The sequence below is a fragment of the Somniosus microcephalus genome, chromosome 16, assembly GCF_052327205.1.
Source record: "Somniosus microcephalus isolate GS21.2 chromosome 16, FLI_Smic_1.0, whole genome shotgun sequence".
NCBI lineage: Eukaryota > Metazoa > Chordata > Chondrichthyes > Squaliformes > Somniosidae > Somniosus > Somniosus microcephalus.
In genome coordinates, this window is record NC_141002.1 from 30,686,043 (window position 1) to 30,712,363 (window position 26,321).

At 47.3% G+C, this 26,321-nt stretch overlaps 1 protein-coding gene across 2 annotated transcripts in view; it reads left to right on the plus strand.

Moving 5' to 3' along the window:
* The window catches only part of pot1 (protection of telomeres 1 homolog), a 457,382-nt gene that overhangs the window by 81,337 nt on the left and 349,724 nt on the right, over nt 1–26,321 (plus strand). For both annotated transcript variants that reach the window (XM_086008747.1, XM_086008748.1), the window contains 2 exons: nt 15,110–15,247; nt 25,829–25,901. In XM_086008747.1, the coding sequence (XP_085864873.1) occupies nt 15,125–15,247; nt 25,829–25,901 (196 nt within the window). In that variant the 5' untranslated portion in view covers nt 15,110–15,124. The remainder of the gene's footprint in view (nt 1–15,109; nt 15,248–25,828; nt 25,902–26,321) is intronic.

The window sequence follows — 26,321 nt, forward strand, 5'->3', positions numbered from 1 at the left end:
ATGCGATCGTGTAACGTCACATTGTAAATCACACCAGTGCAGAATCTAACTGTTAGTGCATATAACCGTGCCTTACATGCAGACAATGTGACCCGTCCATCGGAGCTGATCGAGCTTGGTCAAAGCTTCAATGCTGGGGATGTTAGCCTGAGCAAGAACACTGATGTTGGTGCGCCTATCCTGCCAATGGATTTGCAGGATCTTGCGGAGGCAGCGTTGGTGGTACCTCTCCAGTGCTTTGAGGTGCCTGCTGTACATGGTCCATGTCTCTGAGGCATACAGCAGGGCAGGTATCACTGCTGCCCTGTAGACCATGAGCTTAGTGCCGGGTTTGAGGTCCTGGTCTTCAAACACTCTCTTCCTCAGGCGACCGAAGGCTGCACTGGCACACTGATGGCGGTGTTGGACTTCGGCATCGACGTCTGCCCTAGTTGACAGTAGGCTCCTTAGGTATGGAATGTGGTCCACGTTGTTGTGGTAAACCACTGTTTGTATTCCACTGTGTACATGCCTGTACATGTCTCGGCTGACTCCTCCCACGAGTCCAGGTATAAAGGTGACTGCTCCACAGTCCCTCTGTATTCTGGACCGGTCGACCACTCGAGGCACACCTTCATTCTCTTGTTAATAAAAGCCTGTTAATTACTCGCTTAATCTCAGTCTTTCGAGTTATTGATAGCGCATCAATTTTATTAACAAGATTTTTATAATGGAGAAGATCCTCACACCAGCATGCCTGGACTTAGATCATCGGGAGGCGGACTCATCCACCAAGTTTACTCACTGGCTTAGGTGTTTTGAAAAATTTCTGATCGCCTCCGCTGAAACGGTCAAATCGGACAAGGACAAACTGGATGTCCTGACCTCCAAAGTGAACCACCGAGTGTACTCGGTCATCCAGGACGCGACCTCGTACGCGGATGCTATCAAGCTCCTCAAGGACCAGTACACACGCCCAGTGAACGAGGTGTACGCTAGGCACCTCCTGGGGAGTTGTAAACAACAACCTGGGGAATCGACCGAGGAATACCTTCAGGCACTGTCTGTGCTTGGCCGGGCCTGTGGTTGTAAGGATGTAAAGGCCGCCGTGTACACAGAGGAACTTATCCGGGACGCTTTTGTAGCGGGCCACAGGTCCAATTACACCCGACAGCGACTGTTGGAGCAGAGTGACCTCAATCTCAACAAGGCCTCTGAACTCGCACTATCATTGGACGCAGCCTACCGGGGCATGGACGCCTACTCCTCTGCACCGTGGACGCCGCGGGGAACAACAGCCTGGGACACGGTAGGACCGTCTCATAGCGCCGTGCCACCCCAGCCACATCCCAGCAATGGCCCAACTACCGCAGCAGTGTCCCAAGGCCAGACAGCAGTGCCCCAAGGCCAGAAATGCTACTTCTGTGGCCAGGCCAAACACCCCAGAGCACGCTGCCTGGCGAAAAATGCGATCTGCTCGGGCTGCGGGAAGAAAGGACACTACGCCAGCGTCTGCAGGGCCAAAGCCACCCCGAACCCCAGCAGCGCCGCGTGTGGGCTGTGCGGGCCGCCATCTTGGGCCTCCCCAGCCATGTGCGAACCACCGGAACAGCAGCCATTTTGGACTCCTCCAGCCACATGGGGATCATGGACGCCGCCATCTTGGACGACAGCCAGGACGCAGCAGGCCCCCAACACCGCCTCATCTGATACTCGCAGCGACACACCGACCCCTACGCTGGCCTCCGTTACGCTGGACCAAGCGAGACCGCACCAGCTGGCCCGGTCCACAATGGACATTAAGGTAAATGGTCACGAAACAATCTGCCTTTTTGACTCTGGGAGCACGGAGAGCTTCATCCACCCCGACACGGTGCGGCGTTGCTCTCTCCCAGTCCTGCCTGCGCACCAGCGGATTTCTATGGCCTCTGAGTCCCAGTCGGCGGACATTGGCGGCTACTGCGTGGTGACACTCGTAGTAGACGGGACTGTGTACGATAATTTTAAACTTCTGGTCCTGCCCCACCTCTGCGCTGCCGTTCTACTGGGGTTAGATTTTCAGTGCCACCTTAAAAGTGTTACGATGGCGTACGGTGGACCCCTCCCCCCACTCACAGTCCGCAGCCAGCAGCTTCCAAATTGCCCGACGTGCACCAGGTGCAACCTCTCCACACTCAGAGTCACCCCCCCCCCCACTGTTTGCTAACCTCACCCCCGACTGTAAGCCCATTGCCACAAAGAGCAGGCGATACAGTGCCGGGGACAGGGTTTTCATTAAAACCGAAGTGGAGCGGCTCCTGAAGGAGGGGATTATTGAGGGCAGCACCAGCCCCTGGCGAGCCCAGGTTGTGGTCGTTAAGACCGGCGAGAAGCAGCGCCTGGTCATCGACTACAGCCAGACAATAAATCGCTACACCCTGCTGGACGCTTACCCACTCCCCCGTATAGCTGATATGGTCAACCAGATCGTGCAGTACCGCGTCTTCTCGACCATTGACCTGAAATCAGCGTACCACCAGCTCCCTATCTGCCCTGAGGACCGCCAGTATATTGCCTTTGAGGCAAACGGCCGCCTCTATCACTTCCTTAGGGTTCCCTTTGGCGTCACCAACGTCTCCGTCTTCCAAAGGGAGATGGACCGGATGGTCGACCAAAATGCGTTGCAGGCCACTTTCCCATATCTGGACAATGTGACCATCTGCGGCCATGACTAGCAGGACCATGACGCAAACCTCGAAAAATTCCTCTGCACCGCCAAACTCCTCAACCTGATGTATAACAAGGAGAAGTGCATATTCCGCACAACCCGCCTCGCCATCCTTGGCCGTGTTGTGGAACACGGAGTCATCGGTCCCGACCCCGACCGGATGCGTCCCCTTATGGAACTCCCACTGCCCCACTGCCTCAAGGCCCTGAAGAGGTGCCTCGGGTTTTTCTCTTATTACGCCCAGTGGGTCCCCTACTATGTGGACAAGGCCCGTCCGCTGATCAAGTCCACCTCTTTTCCCGTGACGGCAGAGGCCCGCTTAGCCTTCCACCGTATCAAGGAAGACATTGCCAAAGCCACCATGCACGCAGTGGACGAATCCATCCCCTTCCAGGTGGAAAGCGACGCGTCTGACTTTGCCCTGGCCGCTACCCTCAATCAGGCGGGGAAACCCGTGGCCTTCTTTTCACGAACCCTCCAGGGCCCGGAGACCAGACACTCCGCCGTTGAGAAGGAGGCCCAGGCTATTGTGGAGGCTGTGCGTCATTGGAGGCACTACCTGGCCGGAAAACGATTTACCCTGCTCACTGACCAGCGTTCAGTTGCTTTTATGTTTAACAACAAGCAGAGGGGCAAAATCAAAAACGACAAGATCTTGAGGTGGAGAATCGAACTTTCCACCTACAATTACGAGATCTTGTACCGGCCCGGGAAGCTCAATGAACCCCCGGATGCTCTATCGCGTGGCACCTGCGCCAGCGCGCAGATCGATAGACTGCGGGCCCTCCACAATGACCTCTGCCACCCGGGGGTCACCAGGTTCTTCCACTTCATCAAGGCCTGCAACCTGCCTTACTCCATTGAGGAGGTCAGGACCATGACCAGGAACTGCCAAGTCTGCGCTGAGTGCAAACCACACTTTTATAGACCAGACAGGGCTCACCTGATAAAAGCCACTCGCCCCTTCGAGCGCCTGAGCGTTGATTTTAAAGGGCCTCTCCCCTCCTCCGACCGCAATGTGTAGTTCCTCAACATTATTGATGAGTACTCCCGTTTCCCGTTCGCCATCCCCTGCCCGGACATGACCAGTGCCACGGTCATTAAATGTCTGAACGACCTCTTCACCCTGTTCGGTTTCCCCAGCTATATCCATAGCGACCGGGGCTCATCGTTTATGAGCGACGAACTCCGTCAGTACCTGCTCGCTAGGGGTATTGCCACAAGCAGGACCACCAGTTACAACCCCCGGGGGAACGGACAGGTGGAAAGAGAGAATGCGACAGTTTGGAAGGCCGCCCTGCTAGCCTTAAAGTCTAGGGGCCTTCCGACCTCCCGCTGGCAGGATGTGCTCCCCGATGCGCTCCACTCTATTCGGTCACTGCTCTGCACTGCCACTAACGCCACCCCTCATGAGAAAATGTTTGTCTTCCCAAGGAAGTCCACATCGGGGACATCGCTACCGCCATGGCTGACGTCCCCAGGGCCGGTCCTACTGAGAAGACACGTGAGGACCCATAAAATGGACCCCCTGGTCGAAAGGGTCGACCTCCTCCACGCCAACCCCCAGTATGCTTACATTGCGTACCCGGACGGGCGGGAGGACACAGTCTCCATACGAGACCTCGCACCCTCGGGGGCCGCAGTAACCCACTACCCACTACCACCACCCCCCCCCCCACGACCCGATATCCAGCCCCAGCAGATGGCGGGCCTGGGCCCTGCGACCCGCTCGACGCCTACGAGGACTACACACCAGTGCCCCAGCCTACGCGGGACTCGACGCCGGAAGCTTCACTACCCCGCCGTCGCCACGTCGATCACAGCGGCAGACAAGACCTCCGGAGAGACTCCAATACACTAACTTTTAATACACTTCACCCCGCCGGACTCATTTGTAAACAAGGGGTGAATGTGGTAAACCACTGTTTGTATTCCACTGTGTACATGCCTGTACATGTCTCGGCTGACTCCTCCCACGAGTCCAGGTATAAAGGTGACTGCTCCACAGTCCCTCTGTATTCTGGACCGGTCGACCACTCGAGGCACACCTTCATTCTCTTGTTAATGAAAGCCTTTTAATTACTTGCTTAATCTCAGTCTTTTGAGTTATTGATAGCGCATCAGTTGTCCAAGTCCTTGTCGTGGATTTTGATAATTGGGGGGCAGTACCAAAACAAGTGCTCTACTCGGAGCTCCGGCACGGCAAGAGAGCCGCAGGTGGGCAGAGGAAACGCTTGAAGGACACCCTCAAAGCCTCCTTGAAAAAGTGTAACATCCCCATCGACACCTGGGAATCCCTGCCCAAGACCGTACAAAGTGCAGGAGAAGCATCCGGGAAGGCGCCGAACCCCTCGAGTCTCTTCGTTGGGAGCAAGCGGAAGCCAAGCGCAAGGAGCGCACGTCAACCCAAGCACCCCACCCACCCGCCCCTTCAGCCACCGTCTGCCCCACCTGTGACAGAGACTGTAGGTCCCGCATTGGACTCGTCAGTCACCTGAGTACTCATTTTTAATGTGGAAGCAAGTCATCCTCGGTTCCGAGGGATTGTCTAAGAGAAGAGAGGCTATCCTCGGACCTCAGTTTCTGCTGCTTCTGGTACTGCACATTATAATAATTAATATCACAAAGCCATATCACATCCTCCGAACATCCCAGAGCGAAGCAATGATGTGAATTCACTGTTTCAAAGCCAGCAAACTAGTGTCAGCCAAGTTGTTGTAACTGTTCACTGGAGCAGAGTTTATTTGCTGTAAATTAAGATGATTGAAATGCATCTCCAAACTCTGCCACCTGTCTGACAATGTAATGATTTTTGCAATCCATCACAGTGTATCTTCAGAATCAGACCTCTTGGGGATTGTGCCTCCTGTTCTCTTTTGGAGAAAATATTGCCACAATGTCACTGTCCTGATTTGGCACGGTGGACTTTCACTCTTCCCTCATTAATTTGACTCCCTCACTGTCGGTCACTTCGACCCAGTATCAAACGTTCCATGTGGCTGTTCGGCATTTGTGCCAGTGCCACTCTGTGACCTAGGGGTGCATAACAACAGCCCAGGGTGATAAACTGCTGACAGATAGCAAGAGACTATGGGCTTGATTTTTTATTTCCGAGGCAGGTTGGAGTCGGGTTGCGTAGTGGGCGGGTTCCGGAGCCGCTTCCGACGGGATCAGCTGCTGATGTCCGATTTTAATTAAATCAGCTTGTTGATTTCATTGGGGCGCGCTGGCCGGTCCAATGAGTGCGATCGGGTCGACTGGCCACCTCTGATGATGTCATCATAGCAGCTGGTTTTAAAGCTGCCATTCCGCCTCAGCCTTTCTCTTCTGGATTCTGATACTCAGTGAGATTGCTCCATCCACAACGACTTCTTCCAGAGGCAAGGCAGCTCCTCGATTTAATGATGAGTCCCTCCATGCTCTTGTGGATGCTGTCAGAGGGCGCAGGGAGATTCTCTTCCCTCCTGATGACCGGAGGAAGCCTCCTCAGCAGACCAAGGCAGCCTGGCTGCTCATTGCTGAGGAGGTCAGCGTAAGGTCCGTTTGTTCACGCTCCTGGAACCAGTGCTGAAAACGGTTTAATGAGCTTGTGCAAACATCAGAAGTGAGCATCACATCACACTTACCTTCAATCTGCTTCCCTTCTCTTCTCATCACCAGCACGCTGCGTTGTTAGCCTGCTCCTCCACATACCACCTTACCCTTACTTCCCTTGGCCCCTTACCTATCCATCTCTGTCTCTGTACTGAATCACTTCACCATCCTATTATGCATCCCTTAGACTTGCTCCCACTGTTATGCAGGGACAACAACTAACAACGCACAGCGATCTCGCTTCCTCTTGAGACCTCACCCCATCTTCGTCTCCCTCAAAGATTCTATGATAGGGATTCTTCACACTCACTCCATCACGGGTTGAAACTCCACTTGTATCCCTCCTTGCGGGAAAAGATAGCCCACAATAAGAGAGACAGAGCATTGACTGGTGCAGGTACACCAACCCTAGCAACCTTGACAAGTGCTGAGAAGGCTGCACACAAAATTGTTAGAGGTGGCGAGGATCTGGAAGTGGGCGATGGGCACACTAGAGGAAACTGGTGACATAAGAGTTTCATCCCTCTCATTGACATTTAGTGATTGACTGCAATGGCATATGATGTTCATAGAGAATCGCGTTGTATCATGTGCACAAAAGGCTGTGTCTGCTTCATCAATATCAGATGTCTAAATCATGCCTTTTAATCTCCCACAGGACTATCGAGCGCCCCCCCTCCCCACGATCCAGGACGAAGAGCCAGACGACTCCTCAGAGGAACCTGAAGCCTCTGAGGGAGCAGCGTCATCAGGACTCAGCGCACCCAGCACCAGCGCAGCAACGCGCACCTCGGTGGGGCTCTCGCGAGTTAGAGTAGTGTTGTCACCTGGTCTATCACAGCGCACAAATGAGCATCAGCAGATGGTGGAGATAACGACAGCAGTGGAGAGTCCTTGGTGGAGGTTGCAGCAATCTCCTAGCTCTACTGAGCTGCATGCAGACGCTGTGCCTCTGGGGCCATCCAGAAAAAGAGCGGTTCGTGAAATACAGGAACAAGTGCAGGAGTCTCTGGAAGGGTTTGCCTCCAGGGTTAGTGCGAGTGTGGATAGAATGGAGGAGTCCATCTGTAACATCAGCACTGCCGTGGTGGAGGCAATGGCGCATGAACGCACCACCATGGATAGGATGGCAACCTCCATGGATAAGATGGCAACTGCCATGGAGGAAATAAGTCACCAGAGTCAGGAAAACATGGTAACTGTTCAAAATAGATTGTCATCTCTGGAGGGGAGATGGGCAGCTATTGAGCAGAGAGACCAGAGCTTCATGGACGTCCTTGTGATGAGGACTGCCAGTGCAGATATGGGTCCTCATGGCCCGTCTGATGTGCAGCAAGGTGCTCTCCAGCCATTTGCCATCACTGAGGTGCGGCTGACCCATGAGAGGGATATTGTTGGCAGGACACAAGGAAGTGTGGGCTCCTCTCAAAGCGCTCACACAACCATGCCACTGCGGAGCCCTCGGTCAGAGACCGACTTTGCAGAGCCAACTGAGATGGCCGTTTCAGCCCTACACAGCCGCAGGAAGAGCAGACTGTTGAAGAGCCCTCCCAGGCTCCCAAACCCAGACGACACCCACCAAAGGCATGTAAGCAGGTGCAGCATCCTAGTCAGTAAGGTGCTTCTACATCTGCTGAAGCCACAGGGAAGCACCACGTAGAAGCACGCGTAAGAGAAAGATTAAACGCCTATAGTCACAAGGGGACTCACGTGGGTGTTGTGCCTTTTTTTTCCTAAATGTTCTTGGTTTGTGATCCTCTTGTCGTGTGGTAAAGAAAGATTATGACAAACAGTTGATTGTGTGGCCTATATGTTCTGGGAAATGGCAAAAGCGCATTGAGGGCTCAGGGCAACTTGCTTTTGTAATGCTGATGGTGAAAGTGATAGGAAATAACCGGGTATAGCAGGGATGATGTATGAAGTTGGGCAAATGTCGCCTACAATTACAGAGCCATATGGTAGCCACCTATGGTTGAAGAGTAAGCTAATGCAAATGTGGCATGGCAGTGTGCATAACCTTCTTGATAGGCAGCAGTGAACTGGAAGGATGCTGCATTGGTCACAACAGGGCACGCAAGGCGCCCCTCATCATCATCCTCCTCGTCTTCCCAGGAAGATCTGCGCTGAGCCACACAGCTGGTACTCCTCCGATTATGAGGACCAGGATGAGAGGACATACATTTTTCCCATCCCCTTGCTATAGATTTCATTTGAGGTAACAAGCTTGCAAGCGCACAGTCGAAGTGGCCTGAAATTATTCCATTCAGGTCACACAGCAGATGGGTGTCAGCTTGAACAGTCACAAGGTCAGTAGATGTGCAAAATTCTTATTCCATACCTACAACAGTAAAGTTGTTGCATTGAATGTTAGCCATGTTTCAGGGGTGCTTTTACAGTGCTCCACCAATGACTACAAATCATGTCCTCCAGTAACTCGTCTCCTTGAAGCTGGCTTGTTTCTGACAAGACGGAAAACAGGAGCCAGAAGCTCGAAAATGGGAAACCACTATCAAAATAGGATTAGCAAGGTAGTTAACAGGCTCTTAACTACCTGTCCCACCGGTTCCCGTCGGGTCAGTTTGGGAGCGGTTGAACAGACACTCACGAAAATCGGTTGGGGGCGGGATGGAGGTGGGTTGGCAGTCTGAAACCATTTTTTCCGATTTTCGCTACAGACCCGCCTCCAAACCCACCTTCTCAGGGCTATTAAAATCGAGCCCTATGTTTCTGGTGGGTCACATTATTGGTGATTATTTTTATGATGGGGAGGATTTGCAATGAGCCCTACATCAGTCTGTATAATGCAATGCCTTGGAAAGGGTGCAGAGAAGATTTACCAGAATGATACCAGTGATGAGGGACCTCCGTTATGTGGAGAGACTAGGGAAGCTTTGAATGTTCTCCTTAGAGCAGAGAAGGTTAAGGGGAGATTTAATAGAGGTGTTCAGGATCATGAAGGGTATTGATAGAGTAAATAAGGAGAAACTGTTTCCACAGGCAGGCTGGTCAGTAACCAGAAGACACGGGTTTAAAAACCCGAGGGGAGATTAGTTTTTTTTTACGCAAGGAGCTGTTAAGGATCTGGAATGTACTGCCTGAAAGGGTGATAGAAAAAGATTCAATAGTAACCCTCAAAAGGGAATTGAATATATACTTGAAAAGGAAAAAATTGCAGGGTTGTGGGGAAAGAGCAGGGGAGTGGGGAAAGAGCAGGGGAGTGGGGAAAGAGCAGGGGAGTGGGACTAATTGAAGAGCTCTTTCAAAGAGCCAGCACAGACACAATAGGCCGAATGGCCTCCCTCTGTGCTGTAAGTTTCATTGGGCTGTAATTTGCGACACCTGCAGGTGCGTACAAGGTACGCACGTGCCCGTAGGGGCCGCGCAAATTCCGGGTTTAGGCATGTGAAGCGCATGCGCGAAAACCCGGAACTTGCGATCTGTCAAGAATTCTCTTGGCAGATGATCCGCATCCCCTGGAGAAGGGCCTCCGCGGGCGGAGAGTTGCGCTATTTGCCCAACTTCTGCCCGTTGAATGCCCGTGAAATTCTTATGCCTGGTTTCATACGTACAGAATCCCCCTAAGTATGAATGGGGATACCCTTCTTTCATTGGCTGGGCCGGCCCATGTGATCCCAGGGGCACTTACGAACCGCCTCTGGGATATGTGGGCCTCTGCCCGTGGGTACCCGGAGAGGCCCAGGAGCGCGAATCTACGAACCTCCCGGGCCACCTGGTAAATTCGTAGATTTTTTGCGGGTCGGAGGCATCCGCCCACGGGAAGCCTCCGACCGCAAATTTTGGGCCTATGATTCTAAGTTTTGCCTCCTCTCCCTCCATTTATACATGAATATATACTACCAGGTAGCTTCAACCTGTTTCTTTCCTCCTTGGAACATGCCCCAGAGTCAGATTCATGTTATTTTTACATGTAGCGCAGGGTTTGCTTTGCATTGCTTTAGGCGTGTGAACAATAGGAATTCAGAAGCTTGCTGAGAACTGTGCAGTACTCCAGGGCTTCACCTGACGACTTCCCAATCGGAGTTTTAAACCGATCTGTGCGGCCTGCCAGCCCTTCAGCTAACTTCCAGAAAATCTGCTGCTCTTGTCGCAACACTGGCCGTTTGAAGTTTGTGATCGAAGTTGGGAATAAAATACACTTGTCGGGAGGCAGTCATCTTGGTGAAGTTTTGCAAATGAGATGGCCTGGGTGTGCTGATTCAGCATTATGAGGAATACCTTTTATTAGCTGCATTAAACATGTCCTGCTTGTTGTCGGACTGAAAATGGTCCACAGCGTTTCTGCTCACTCCTTCTATCCAAGTAGTTTAAAGAGGCAGTGCCGTTTTAATAGATACTCAGTGAAGAATGTGAGTTTTCAGAGTGGCATGGTGGGGTTGCTTTCTCAAGTGCAGGTGAGCAGACCTTCTTTGCTGAATGGGCGTCTACAGTATTAACAGAAATTCAGGACCTCTTCATTAAACCCAACCAGAAAAAGAGGGAGGGAGGTGGCCCATCTCTTCTGGCGCAGCACTGATTATGCTGACCCCAGACTTGCCCTTGGTTATTCTGTTGGTCGTTTTCACTTCATCCTTGGCTGTTTCATCAAGCAGCAAGCTGTCATCAGGACTGTGGAGGTGTTCATACTGTTACTTAGATTGTTCTCTCAGTCGGAGGTTCCTCGCAATCAGAGCTTGTGGTGGGGCAGAGGGAGGTGTTTTGATTCCCAGTCTTAACCATTAAAGTACTGAGACCATTTGCTACAGTAACACTATGGAATTCCATTTGTTTATACACTGATAGTTCCAGGGACTGTTTCATTCTCTCCTTAACTATAGTACTGCTTTGTCTAGACATAGGAGAAGTGCCTTTTATTTCCCCCCCACCCCCCCCCCCCCCCCCCAGTTATTTACCCATTCCTAAATGTTGTTGACTCCTTGCCATGGCTCAGTGATGGCACTCTCATCTGAGTCAGAAAGTTGTGGGTCCAAGTCCCACTAGAGACTTGAGAGCCAAATCTAAGCTGATATTACAGTGCAGTATGGAGTTCCACTGCACTGTTGGAGGTCCCGTCTTTCGGCTGAAATGTTAAACCAAGCTCCCATCTGCCCGCTCGGGTAGACATAAAAGATCCCATGGTGATCATAGAATCGTAAAAATTTACGGCACAGAAGGAGGCCATTCGACCCATCGTGTCTGCCGGCCAAAAAAGAGCTCTCCAGCCTAATCCCACTTTCCAGCACTTGGTCCGTAGCCCTGTAGGTTACGGCACTTTAAGTGCATATCCAAGTACTTTTGAAATGTAATGAGTGTTTCTGCCTCTACCACCCTATCAGGCAGTGAGTTCCAAACCCCCACCACCCTCTGGGTGAAAAAGGTTCTTCTCAAATCCCTGAAAATCCTTCTACCAATTACTTTAAATCTATGTCCCCGGTTATTGACTTCTCTGCTAGGGGAAATAGGTCCTTCCTATCCACTCTATCTTGGCTCCTCATAATTTTATACACCTCAATCAAGTCTCCCCTCAGCCTCCTCTGTTCCAAAGAAAACAACCCCAGCCTATCCAATCTTTCTTCAAAGCTAACATTCTCCAGTCCTGGCAACATCCTCGTAAATCTCCTCTACCCTCTCCAGTGCAATCACATCTTTCCTGTAATATGGTGACCAGAACTGTACACAGTACTATAGATGTGGCCTAACTAGTGTTTTATGCATTTGAAGCATAACCTCACTGTTCTTATAGTCTGTGCCTCGGCTAATAAAGGCAAGTATCCTGTATGCCTTCTTAACCACCTATCTACCTGTCCTGCTACCTTTAGGGACCTGTGGACATGCACTTCTCAGTATCCTACCATTTATTGTGTAATCCCTTGCCTTGTTTCCTATTGAAGACATATCAAAATGAAAATCCTATTTCGAAGAAGAGCAGGAGAATTTTCCCCAGTGTTGTAGTGTATGTAACCTGTACCACCTTAAGAGACTACCTTAAGGTGATGAACTACTTTCTGATGGCTCCTGTATGTTGTAGTACCGGTGGTGACCACACCAGTATATAAACCCTGTGGAGCAAATTGTATTTCAGTTCAGCCCTGACCCTCAGTTACTAAAGACCTGTTTAAGTATTCTGTTGTCTGTGTCCAGTTATTCAGCATAACTACATTTGGAAAGCACAGACTCAACAAGTGTCCTGGCCAATATTTATCCCTCAACCAACATCACTAAAGCAGATTATCTGTTCAGTGTCATTATCACATTGCTGTTTGTGGGAGCTTGCTGTGCACAAATTAGCTGCTGCATTTCCTACATTATAAGCAGTGACTGACTGTACTTCAAAAGTAATTGATTTGGTCATAAAACGCTTTAGGATGACCTGCGGTCATGAAATGCAGTATAAGTCTTTCTATTGGGGTACAGTTCCACAGGTGATCCTTTGGTACCTTCATCCAGCTGGTCATTATTCATAAAGGAGCCTTCATAGTGAGTGTCAGTGGGTGTTTGATGGTGGAGGTGGGGTGGTAATTTTGTAATTACCTACTGTCCACTCACACCATCTCTAGCAGGGGCCGCTGGATTGTGATGAGTCACAGAAGCCTTGGCCGATTTTTCCCTTCCCTAGGCCATGACCACTGAGGCCAACTGTAGCACTCCCTACCACCACCCTGGCTTTGATCAGCTTCCTCAACACAGACCAAGGATCAAACCTGGGCCCATCCTGGTGTGTATGACTCACCACCTCACAGGATAAGCTCGCTGAATTGTCGAGGGGGAGGCTACCAAAACATTGAGTTTGATTGTTCAGAATCTGATGGAACATTAGGAACAGGAGTAGGGCATTCAGTTCCTTGGGCCTGCTCCGCCATTCAATGAGGTCCGGGCAGATCTGCACCTCAGCTCCATTTTCCTGCCTTTTTTCCATATCCCTCGATACCCTTAACTAACAAAAATCTATCGATCGCAGGCTTGAAAGCTCCGATTGTCCCAGTATCCACAGCCTTTTGGGCAAGAGTGTTCCAAATTTCTACTACCCTGTGTGTGAAAAATGGTGTCACGGTGCTTGGGAGGAAGCAAAACTGAAGTATAATTGAAGGTTCTACTGGGTTTTACTGGTATTTGCTGCAGTTCCCGTCTATCCTTACCAAGGCCTGTGAGGGAATAAGCCATATTTCAGAAAGATACACCATAATATGAACAGAATTCTGATATTTATTAATACATGATATACTGGGTTTAAAAATCTAAAGCCTTGGAGACACAGGCTGCAAACAGAATACAGGCTTCTGAGATAAAGATCAGTTGTTTAACAAAGTTGTAAAAACCAAACAAGCTTTGAAATGGGAATTAGTTAAATATACTAAAACAATTACCCTATTGAAATGGCAGTTTGGCGATTCCGAAAGGTCTGGAATTTGGGAATAAAACAATGAAAAGTTTAAAGTGTTAAGAACTAACACGTAAAACAGAAACACAAACATTAAAAGAGGCATGTGCCTTTGAAAAGATGACATCAAGGTAAAAGAAACACCTGCTGATCAAATAGTTTTTATGTTAAACTTGGAAGGCAGGAAACATAAGATTAAATGTGCAACCAATTGAGATAGCTAGAAATGCATGAACCACCCTAGTTGAAGTGTCTTTAATTTACACACAGTAAATATACCAACAAGAACATTTTGAAGATATGACTTCAATAGATACACCAAGCAATTACATTGTTTTTGTATTGAACTTGGACCACCACGGAGTCACAATGTCTACTAAAAATCAGTTAAGCCAATATTAAGAATTGAATGAAAGAATTTTGTAAGAATGGCATCAAACAGAAACCATAGCTGTCATATTGTTTTTATGATAGTTTTTGAAACACCTAAAGGTAGAGACATAATTATGCATGCAGCAGCTAAATTGACAGTAAGATAGAAAGCATTCAAAAGAGGTATCAATAAAGACAATTAGCTGACATCAGAGAACTTCAAAGAATAAACCACTGCAAAAACGGTATAAAAGAAAGATCTTTTCAAACAGAAAGTCAGAACTCGCTGAATGGGCCAAGCATTTCTCAACTTCACAGGCACGCTCTAAGTTTTTAACTTTGAGTCTCGGGTAATCAAAGTAATTGATTTTAGTGGATAATCTGCATTTAGAAATAAGTAAGAAATGTAATGAAGTAAAGATTTGAAAATAAGGATCTCTGAGAAGTAAGAAAAGTAAGCTATTTGTATTTTGAATTGTTAATGTTGCGACTGATTCAACAGCTGTTAACAGAATGTCGGCTCCTAAATAAAACTATATTTTTAGAATTGTCTCAAAGAGTATTTCTGTATAAACTCGCGAACTCCATTTCTGTACACTCTTTTGTAAGGAGTTGCAGAATTCTGGGGGGTATTCCGGACCCTCATAAAATCCGGAAGGTTACAGTCTAGTTAAACTTATTAAAAGTGCTATCTCTAGGACGGTAACATCTTCAGTTGTTCCTTTCCTTTAGGGAGAGATAGCCTGAACCTTTAGACCCATTTAAGCGTCTTATGGAATTCGGCTATCTCTAACTTAAGTTGAAGGTGAACGTCTGGGGAATACGCCTGACCTGGGGTAGCCCGAGACAGGGCTAGGACTGTAAGTATCCCTTCAGGCCCTTCATGGACCCAGGACGTGTTTGAAACTTCCGTGTCAGGACTCATCAAATGGGAGTTGTGGACCTGCATAAAATAATATTTTTATTCCACATTTTTGGTCTGATGGAACCTAATGTTTATTGTTGCCGAGCCGCTCTTAAATCTATTTTTTATGAATAGTCTGTAGTGGGGAGCTTTGAGTTTTATTTTATTTTCTCTTAAGCCAGCAGGACTAGCTATGCCACTGCAGCAGCTCAGAGAGTCTGATGGTCCAATCGAAGCACAATTCCCCAGCCATGTGCAGCGGATTGAATTTGATAAGCTGCAGCCGGGCTCTGCCTGCATGGACAAGTATGTTGAGGTAAGCTCCCTCCACGCGTGTCAATGGGTCTTAGCAGAGCAGTTTAAACCAGTGTATTTTGTCACACTCTAACCCTCGAAACAATGACTGTGCAAGTGGCTGAGATTCCAGTTTCGTCAGAAATGCTGTCTGGTTATGGAACATTTTAAATAAGTCATTCAGATTTATGGCACCTTTTGCTGACTTTAAACAGATTAAGCATCTCAAATGTACAACAATGGGTAATCGGTTTCATTCTCAGTGCTTTTTGTGCAGTCGTTGATAGTGGGCACTAATTTTGGTTTAATTTGGCAAACCATTTCCATTAAACCAATTTGGCTGGAATGATGTGCTGCGTCTGCACACACTGGAAAATAATCAAAGCAAATTAAATTGGCCCTATGGGTACTTAAAGCTGTGCTAACCTTGTTGAATAAACTGCTCTGCTACCAGAGAGTACTGAGCACTACTGTTACCATTGATTCAGGTGGTGATGCTGTTGTATCAGCCTGATTTAAATAATAATCCGAAGATTTGTCTTTGGCTACCAATCTGCTTTCTTGGGGGATTCCTGTTGCCTGATGTTTTTCCTGACACGTGAACACCCTTTTTGGATGGCATTGAGGTCTTCACAAATGCTCCGCGATCATTCCCAAGTCCGTACACAATTATGGTGAACTAATTGTCCTGTGTGTAGGCCATTTTGTAAAAAACAACTTTTAAACTTCTTAAAAGTAAATTATGTTTGAGCCTTAATGCTGATTATCTACAGCTGTCTGACATTTGGGGACGTCACAGTTGAGTCTAGTTCTGTCCTCGCCCTACCTCTCTTTTTAAAGGAGTTAATGGGACTTGTTCATTTTGTATTGTTACAAGTTAAACAGCCTTTTACATGATCTGTATGGAAACATAGATCATGTTCCCCCTCAATCTTCTTTTCCAATCAGTCCCAGATGCCCAATAGTTTTTGTATAATTTAATGTGGAATTCTCCACCACCTCTTGACCCCTCCACTGCTTCTGTGGTGTCAGACTGCTTGCCCGACATCCAGTCTTAGGTGAACACAGCTAAACGTTGGAAAGACCAAATACATTGACCTCCGCCTCCGGCACAAATCTTGTACCCTTGCAACCAACTCCTTCTCGGCCACTGTCTCAGACTGTACCAGACTGTTTACAGCTTTGGCGTCCAATTCATCCCTGGGCTGAGCTTCAAACCCCTTCTCCTCTGTAACATCACCTGCCAATGCCCCTGCCTTAGCCCATCTGCTGCTAAAACCCTCATCTATGCCATTGTGAGCTCCAGGCTCGACAATTCCGATGTTCCCCTGGCTGGCTTCAAATCCTTCACCCTCCGTAGACCTCCGCTCACCCAAAACTCTGTTGCCCTATTCTACACCAAGTCCCACTCGCACATTTCCCATGTCCTCGCTTATCTACATGGCTCCTGGCACTTTTTATGCCTCTAATTTGAGATTCCCTTGCTTGTGTTTAAATCCTGCCCTCCCTGTCTCTTCTCCATCCTTGCAACCCACCCCCAAATTCTCAATTACTCTGATTCAACCTCCTATGCATCCACCCTTCCTTAGCCGCAACATTGCCAGCGCGCCTTCAGTTGCCTGTAATTCCCTCCCTAAACCCCTCCCCCTCTCCACCTCAACCTCCTTCTTTAAGACCCTTAAAATGCACCTCTTTGGCCACACCTTTGAGCACTAGAATATAAGAACATAAGAAGCAGGAGTAGGCCATATGGCCCCTCGGGCCTGCTCCGCCATTCAATAGGATCATGGCTGATCCGAACCTAGACTCATGTCCACTTCCCTGCCCGCTCCCCGTAACCCCTAATTCCCTTATCAGCTAGGAAACTGTCTATCTCCGTTTTAAATTTATTTAATGTTGCAGCTTCCACAGCTCTCTGAGGTAGCAAATTCCATAGATTTACTACCCTCTGAGTGAAGAAGTTTCTCCTCATCTCAGTTTTGAAAGGGCAGCCCCTTATTCTAAGATTATGCCCCCTAGTTCTAGTCTCGCCCATCAGTGGAAACATCCTCCCCGCATCTGTTTTGATTTCTTTTTGGGTTCAATAAAGACTCATTTCTGAAAGAGAATGTTGTTTAATCTAAAGTCTTGTTCAAGACTTTCTACAGCTTTTTACAGAACACACTATGCTGAGATGCATTTAGAATGAAACTGAAAGTAAAACTCCTCTGGACTGCTTGTCTCTCACATGACCTCTGCTGGTCAGGCACAAGTAATCAAAAACACAGACAAATATGCTGTAAGGCATAAGTAATCAAACACAGACAAATATCATCACTATTTGCTGATATCATTACATCTCCCTTTCTTAAAACAAAAGTATTTTACTTTTAACTAACAATATTTAATGAACTTACATTATCATTATCATGATCAAGGTTTTTTACCCTTGCTTTGTGTGTTCACATGAAATATGTCAATACACTAGAACTTGAAGAAAGAATAAGATAACATGGTAACCTTAGGAATCTGTATCTGCCAAATGGAGTGTTGAACGTGCACAGTCTTGAACTTGCTTCGTCCAGCTTCATCTGCCAAAATCCTGAGGACGCATCTAACTTGCTGAAATATTTTGCATTTGCAAACTGTGCCATGATTTCCTCACGTGTAGGAAGCTTGAAGTGCTCTCTCTTTATTGCTCTGTTTAGATCTCTTGGATCCAGGCAAATTCTGAGTTTTCCATTCTTTTTGTCCACTACGACGAGGGAACTCACCCACTCAGTTGGCTCATCTATCTTCTGAATCACGTTCAGGCTTTCCATCCTGTCCAACTCTGCCTTCAGTTGCTTTTGAAGAGCAAACGGAACTTTTCTGCATGGATGTATGACCGGTGTCATACTTTTATCTACTCTGATCGTGTGTTCTCCTGGAATGCAGCCTAGACCCTTAAATAGGTCTTTTTACTCTTTCATGAGTTCATCATAGACTGTCTCTCCTTCGCTTTCCACAACGAGGACTCTCTTTACCAGGTCCAGTCTCTCACAGGCTTTTAACCCTAGTATGGCTTGCACATCCTTTGGCACCACGATTAATGCTAGCGTGTGCTCTCTGTCCTTGTGTGTTACTTTGACAATGCATTTTCCTTTCACTGGTATATCAGTACCTGAGTATCCGGTCACTTTCACTTGTATTCCATGTAACTTTGGTCTGGGTCTAATTCTCTTAAAATCGGTCTCTGATATCACATTAACTTGTGCTCCAGTATCCAATTTAAATGGAATGTGTATGTCATTCACTTTTAGTGTCAATATCCAGTCTCTTTCTTCTTTTTTGTTTTCAGACACAACATCTACATTGAATTCCTCTATCTCGCTTTCATCTACTGTATGGACCTTGCTTTGTTGCGCTTGGTTCTTACAGCAACGGGCATAATGGTTGTTTTTGTTGCATCTATTGCATGTTTTACCATATGCTGGACACTTTCTTGGTGGATGCTGTGTACCACATCGACGACATGACTTCCGATTGTCCCTTTCATTTTTGTTTGCTGGCCACGTCTCTTTTTTCACATTGGCGCTCTCTTTGTTAAACGGTTTGTATCCGTTCTTTCTCACTGCATCCACGTTGCAGCTACTGTCACTGAACAGCTCCTTTGCCTGCAACTTCACAGTCTCTGTAACCCTACACAGTGCTATGGCTTTTCCCAGGTCTAGATCTTGCTCTCTTAGCAGTCTTTCCCTTAGACCATTATCTGGAATACCACACACCAGTCTGTCTTTTATCAGCGAGTCTGTCAGTCCCCCAAATTCACACGATTTGCTTCGGTTTCTCAGTTCAGTCACATACTGATCAATAGTCTCGCCGATTTTCTGTACACATGTGAAAAATTTGTGCCTCTCAAAGGTCATGTTGCGTTTAGGTATGCAGTAGGCCTCAAACTGTTCCATTATTTTATCTAGCTTCATTTTGCCGCCATCAACAGCAAATATGAAATTATTATATACCTCCAGCGCTGCATCACCCACGACATGTAAGAACAGTGACGATTTCTGTTTATTACTTTTATCGTCAGCTCCGATTGCTGATAAATACAACCCTACACGTTGTTTGAATCTTCTCCAATTTTCAGCCACATTACCTGTCAATTGAAGCGTCGCCGGTGGGAGTAAACCTTCCATTTTTTCACTTCGTTAGCTATTCTCTAATGGTAAGCAACGATGTTCTCTTCTGGCTTGCTAATATGTGGAGAGCTGATTTCGCTTACTTGCCACAACTGCGTTCACTGTCCCATCAAGTTGCTAACTTCAGATTTTTTCTCTTTCAGCCACTTCTGACATCATGTTTTGATTTCTTTTTGGGTTCAATAAAGACTCATTTCTGAAAGAGAATGTTGTTTAATCTAAAGTCTTGTTCAAGACTTTCTACAGCTTTTTACAGAACACACTATGCTGAGATGCATCTAGAATGAAACTGAAAGTAAAACTCCTCTGGACTGCTTGTCTCTCACATGACCTCTGCTGGTCAGGCACAAGTAATCAAAAACACAGACAAATATGCTGTAAGGCATAAGTAATCAAACACAGACAAATATCATCACTATTTGCTGATATCATTACAGCATCCACCCGATCAAGCCCCCTCTCAATCTTATATGTTTCGATAAGATCGCCTCTCATTCTTCTGAATTCCAATGAGTAGAGGCCCAAACTACTCAACCTTTCTTCATAAGTTAACCCCCTCATCTCTGGAATCAACCGAGTGAACCTTCTGTGAACCGCCTCGAGAGCAAGTATATCTTTTCTTAAATATGGAAACCAAAACTGTACGCAGTATTCCAGGTGTGGCCTCACCAGTACCCTGTATAACCAAAGCAAGACTTCCCTGCTTTTATACTCCATCCCCCTTGCAATAAAAGCCAAGATTCCATTGGCCTTCCTGATCACCTGCTGTACCTGCATACTAACCTTCTGTGTTTCATGCACTAGGACCCCCAGATCCCTTTGTACTGTAGCACTTTGCAGTTTCTCTCCATTTAGATAATAACTTGCTCTTTGATTTTTTCTGCCAAAGTGCATAACCTCACACTTTCCAACATTATATTCCATCTGCCAAATTTCTGCCCACTCACTTAGCCTGTCTATGTCCTTTTGCAGGTTTTTTATGTCCTCCTCACTCACTGCTTTCCCTCCCATCTTTGTATCGTCGGCAAACTTGGATATGTTGCACTTGGTCCCCTCCTCCAAATCATTAATATAGCTTGTAAAGAGTTGGGGTCCCAGCACTGACCCCTGCGGAACACCACTAGTTACTGATTGCCAACCCGAGAATGAACCATTTATCCCAACTCTCTGTTTTCTGTTAGATAGCCAATCTTCCACCCATGCCAGTATATTACCCCCAATCCCGTGATTTTTTATCTTGTGCAGTAATCTTTTGTGTGGCACCTTGTCAAATGCCTTTTTGGAAGTCCAAATACACCACATCCACTGGTTACCCTTTATCCACCCTGTTTGTTAATCTCTCTCCACTTGAGTGAACATCCATTATTTTCCATTATGCCTTTGTGAAGTACCTTGGGATATTTATCAACAGGAGCCCTAGTAAAACTAAAGTCAATGGGGCTCAGGGGACACTCTCCAATGGCTGGAGCCATACCTGACAGAAAGGAAGATGGTTGTGGGTGTTGGAGTCCAGTCATCTCTGCAGGAGATTCTCAGGCCCAACTATCTTCAACTGTTTCATCATCCTTGCCTCCATCATAAGGTCAAGAAGTGGGACTGTTCTCTGATGATTGCACAATGTGCAGCTTCATTTGCAGTTCCTCAAATAATGGAGCAGTCTGTGCCCACATGAAGCAAGACCTGGACAACATCCAGACTCAGGATGATAAGTGACAAGTAACATTTGTACCACACAAGTTTCAGGCAATGACCATCCCCAACAAGAGAGAGCCTAACCACTTCCCCATTCAATGGCATTACCAACGCTGGGTCCTCCACCATCAACACCCAGAGGAGTCATCACTGACCAGAAACTCAGCTGGACCAGCCACATAAATACTGTGGCTGCTTAAGTAGGTCAGGGGCTGCGTATTTAAGCAGTCCACTTGACCGGCAACTCATCTACTAACCTAAATGTCCACCCCTTCCACTACCCATGTATTTTAGCTGCAGTGTGTTCTAGCTACAGGATGCAGCAAGTTGCCAAGGCTTCCTCAGCTGCACCTCCCAAATCTCCAACTTCGCCACCGAGAAGGTGAAGGACAGCAGGCGCATTGGAACACCATCACTGTCCAGTTCCCCAGTGTCCAGTCACACACCATCTGTGTCCACTTCCAGTCACACACCATCCTAACTTGGATATATATCGCCGATCCTTCATTGTCGCTGGGTCAAAATCCTGGAATGCCCTACCTAACAGCACTGTGGGAGTATCTTCACCACATGGACTGCAGCGGGTTCAAGAAGAAAGTTCACCACCACCTTCTCAAGAGCAAATAGGGATGGGCAATAAATGCTGGCCTTGCCAACGACACCCACACGCCGAGAATGAATAATAACAAAATAATCACTGAAACTTGTTATAGCTGCAGTAGTAGTCGTAGAAGGACAATTTTACAATGGGTTTTATAACATTTATGCTGTTGCCAAGAAGCCATTAATTTTGTTGCCAGGACGTGTTCTCTGGAGTCCAGCATTCGAGAGCTGCATGGCAGAAAGCTTTGGCCGTACTCTCTGAAATTTGGAAGCGTAAGCCATATGCAAATTCAGTAATTGCCAAGATGGTAGTCTCAGGACATTACATTATTCTGATAAAATGTAAAGAAAATCCCTCCCCATCTGCTCCAAGCATCTCCCATCAATAATCAGACTGCAAAAGTCACCCACAGCAACCATTATTAGCATAGCAAAACACCGTGAAAGCCACAGAGTCATCCAGAAATGTGAAGCAGGAGCTTTGAGATAAACCTGCAGGCTTTCTTGCACTTTCAGCAACGACTTGCAGTTATATCGTGCTTTTAATTCAGTAAATGTTCCACGGTGCTGCACAGAAGTGGAAACATCTGTAACATACAGGATTAAAATGGCTTTTGCAAGTAAACCTCAAATGAAGTGTGTTTTTTATTGGATTAGATGAGGACTTTATGCTGCGAGAGAACACTGTGCTGACATGCGATATGGTGATGATACTTGCATTAAATAAATGTTCATATTGAGAAAATGTAGCCATCTGTCTCCAAAAAAACCTCTCTGGGCAGTGCTTGAGTTGGTTTGCCAGCAACAGATTGAGATAACAGAATGCATTCTGGCTGCTAACAGTCCCAATGGACTGTTGAAAAGAGAGCGAGGCATTACTGTGCCTGAGCTCTTGTTTGCTTTCAAATCTCTGCACTGAATGCTTCACGTTTATAGTACTTTTATAGATTAATGTCTTGGAACTATTAGCTTCTAGTGCAACAGAGCCTGCATACTGTGCTAACTGCAGAAAATAGTTCGACCATTACAGCCATTCCATCAGAGTCACAGCCTTATTCCTTTTCATGTACATATTCACGTGGAACAGTCTGCACTGGTGAAGAGGGATTTAATCAGGAACATTAGTAAAGCTTTTGGCACCAGACTACTCTCAAAGTAAAGGTTTAGCAAATATTTACCATGAAAGACAAGGCTCCAAGGCATTGACAAACTGCAACTGCTTTGAAGATTGCCTTCCAATTTTAACAAATCAGATTACGTAGATAATAACCAATAGCTTAAAACAGACAAACAGACTTTCAACCATCTTTTTATATAGTCCAGGAAAATTATATTGATGTGTTTTTTAAACTTGCTGTTTGAATTTTGCTATCTTTTTGTTTTTCTAATAACTCTTGCCGGATTTTCCTTCCTCCTGGTGTTAAGGGTTTCACCATTAATTTTCCGCTTTGCTACCTTCTAACTTGTTCTTCCGGCTCTCACCAACACTTTCAGACGAGATGTTAAATAGAAGCCCCATCTTCCCTCTCAGGTGGACGTTAACGATTCCATGGCACTATTCAAAGAAGAGCAGGGGAATTCTCCCCAGTGTCCTGGCCTTATCCCTCACTCAACACCTAAAAGAGATTATCTGGTCATTATCACATTGCTGTTTGTGGGACCTTGCTGTGTGCAAATTGGGTACCGCGTTTCCCGTATTACACTTCAAAAAGTACTTCATTGGCTGTAAAGCACTTTAGGATGTTCTGAGGTTGTGATAGGTGCTATATAAATCAAGGCCGAGAAATTCAGTGCCCTTAGCGCCGATTTTGCGGCGCTAGAGGGCCTAGCGCTGCAATTGGCGCCGGCGCCGAAATTGCCTGGGGCCCTTCCGCCGCGGTAGACCGGTAGCGCTGCGCCGGCACCGATGACGTCATCGGTGTGCGCAGCGTCCCGGTTGCCATGCCGACGGGCCCCAGCGCCGAAATTCAGTTGCGTCCGCCTCGCCCGTGGCAGCCGCAACTAAGACTCTGGCAACAGAGTCTTACATGACTTTGCGCCGGCGCATTAAAGGCCCCGCGGCGGCCGGCCGCTTTCCCGCCGGCCGCCTGGCCGCAGCTCCCTCCCCGGACTTCCCCCCCCCCCCCCCCGGAACAGAAGCAAGCCCGGCACTTGTCCGAGGTGCCGGGCTCATTTTTAAAAAGATTTTCGCGGGCTGCGGCCGGGTGCAGGCAGCTCCTCCTTAAGGGAAGGAGGAGGCCTGCACTTCCCGAACCTGCCGCACCGCAGCGGGCGCCGCAGCGCCGGAATAGCGCCGATATTCAGCGCGTAGCGCCAGTTTTCAGGCGCAAACAGCTCTCAGCAGCGCCGGCAGCCGTTTGGGCGCAGAACTATTGAATTTTGGGCCCGACCAGCGCGACTTAGCTCCGGCACTAACTTCCGGCGCTAAAGCCCTGGCTGCGCCAAAACTCAATTTCTAGGCCCAAGTCTTTTTGCTTGTAAAAGCGCCAGCACAAACAACTGCGGTGAATGGCCCACTTGCTTGTTCAAAATACCAACAAGAAAATCCACGTCAGAGAAAAAGAACTACAACATCTGGGAAAAAAAATCTATGCTCCAAAATCCAGTAGGATTAGCTAAATACCAACATCTACTTGACACAATTCATTGTTATGGTGATCTGTCTGAAGAGGTACAACACAAACAGCCTTGCACATGAGCATCCACACACCTATATAAACCTGTAATGAAATACTGGATCAGTCTTACTTTATAATTTTCCGGTGAGTGACGTAAGGAGGCGATAAACTGCTTCTGGAATCAGAAGCTGATGGTATTTTGGAACATGCTGTCATTTTGAGTCCCATGATAAGCCTGCTTCTTATTTAAGTTGTCCATCAAAAGCAGCAGGAAAGAATGGTCTGTTGAAATATTTAAAAAAAAAATCTGAATGTTGTCTTGAAGCCATGCTCTTCTCAAGCCTTGTGTCATCTTGTATCCAAGAGAGTGGATGACCTTTTCCTAGGCCTCCACTAATGTAACTGGCATATTAGCTGTTCCCTGCCACAAACTGCGTTCCCGAGCCACCGACTCCATCACTTTCCCTGGCAACTGTCTGAGGCTGACGCAGACTGTTCTCAACCTTGGTGTCATATTTGACCCCGAAATGAACATCTGACCACATTTCTGCGCCATCACATTTCCACCTCCGGAACGTTGCCTGATTCCGCCCCTGCCTCAGCTCAGCTGCTGCTTGAAACCCTTTGTCACCTCTAGACTTGACTATCCCAACGCACTCCTGGCTGGCCTCCCACGTTCTACCCTCCGTAAACTTGAGCTCATCCAAAACTCTACTGCCCGTGTCCCAACTCGCACCAAGTCCCACTCACCCATCACCCCTTGTGCTCGCTGACCTACATTGGCTCCCGGTTAAGCAGCGCCACAATTTAAAAATTCTCAGCCTTGATTTCAGATCCCTCCATGGCCTCGCCCCTCTCCATCTCTGTAATCTTCTTCAGCCGCACAACCCTCCGAGATATCTGTGCTCCTCTAATTCTGGCCTCTTGAGCATCCCTGATTTTAATCGCTCCACCATTGGTGGCCATGCCTCCAGCTGCCAAGGCCTTAAGTTCGGGATCTCCCTCCCTAAACCTCTCGACCTCTCTTTCTTCCTTTAAGATGCTCTTTAAAGCCTACCTCACCCGCCCTAATATCTCCTTATGTGGCTCGGTGTCACATTTTGTTGGATAACACTCCTGTGAAGTGGTTTGGGACATTTTACTATGTTAAAGGTGCTATATAAATGCAAGGTGTTGTTGGTGCCCCGGCCTGCAAGGAATTACCTGACCAATTTTTAGCACCTCTTTCAAGTGAATTGGGGATTCTCCTTGATTGCAGGAGAGTTGGTGGTTTGGGGTGATGTTCAGCCTATTGTAAGCTCCTTCGTTGTACTCATCAGATCATTACAAGGATAGTTTTATGCTGTGGATTCTTGGCTCCTGGGATCTTTACTGAGTCTGCTATTTCTCACTTAGGATCCTTAGGCAGCCATCAGAGAAAGAGGGGGCATTTAACAACCAAATCTTGAACTGGGTCAAACCCTGGCTCCACATGCAAAAGGGCAGCAGTCATTGTTTAATTGCCATTGTATCTTTGTTTCTGATCTTTAGGGAGCTATTTTAGTGAAGTACCCATCACATGAGCTTGGAACAGGAGAAAAAGTATTCAAAATGGTGTTGGAAGGTAAGGTGACATTGGTTGATGGACAGATTGTAACTTAGAAATAAACACAAGCACAGCCCTTTAAAGGAGCTGTGTGTCTTAATTTGACAAACTTGTTGGTAAATTGCTAACATTCCAGTTTTGTGTGTCATTATCTGCCAACTTCTAAAACTTTTAAAATTGCTGCCATTTTAATGTGGGTGGAATATTCTACTCCCCTTTGTATTCCAGCACCCTCGGGATAAAGGCCTAGATTCCATCAGCTTTTTTGATTATTTTTTGTACTTGTGCGCTAACTTTTAGTAATTTGTGTACATGGACTCTCAAATCCCTTTGCTATAAGGACACTCAAATTCCTAGGGGGAGAAATTCGGTATCGCCCTATTTGGGGCGCAATTATCGGCCGGGCGCAAAGATTAGTGCCTGGCACTAATTATCGCC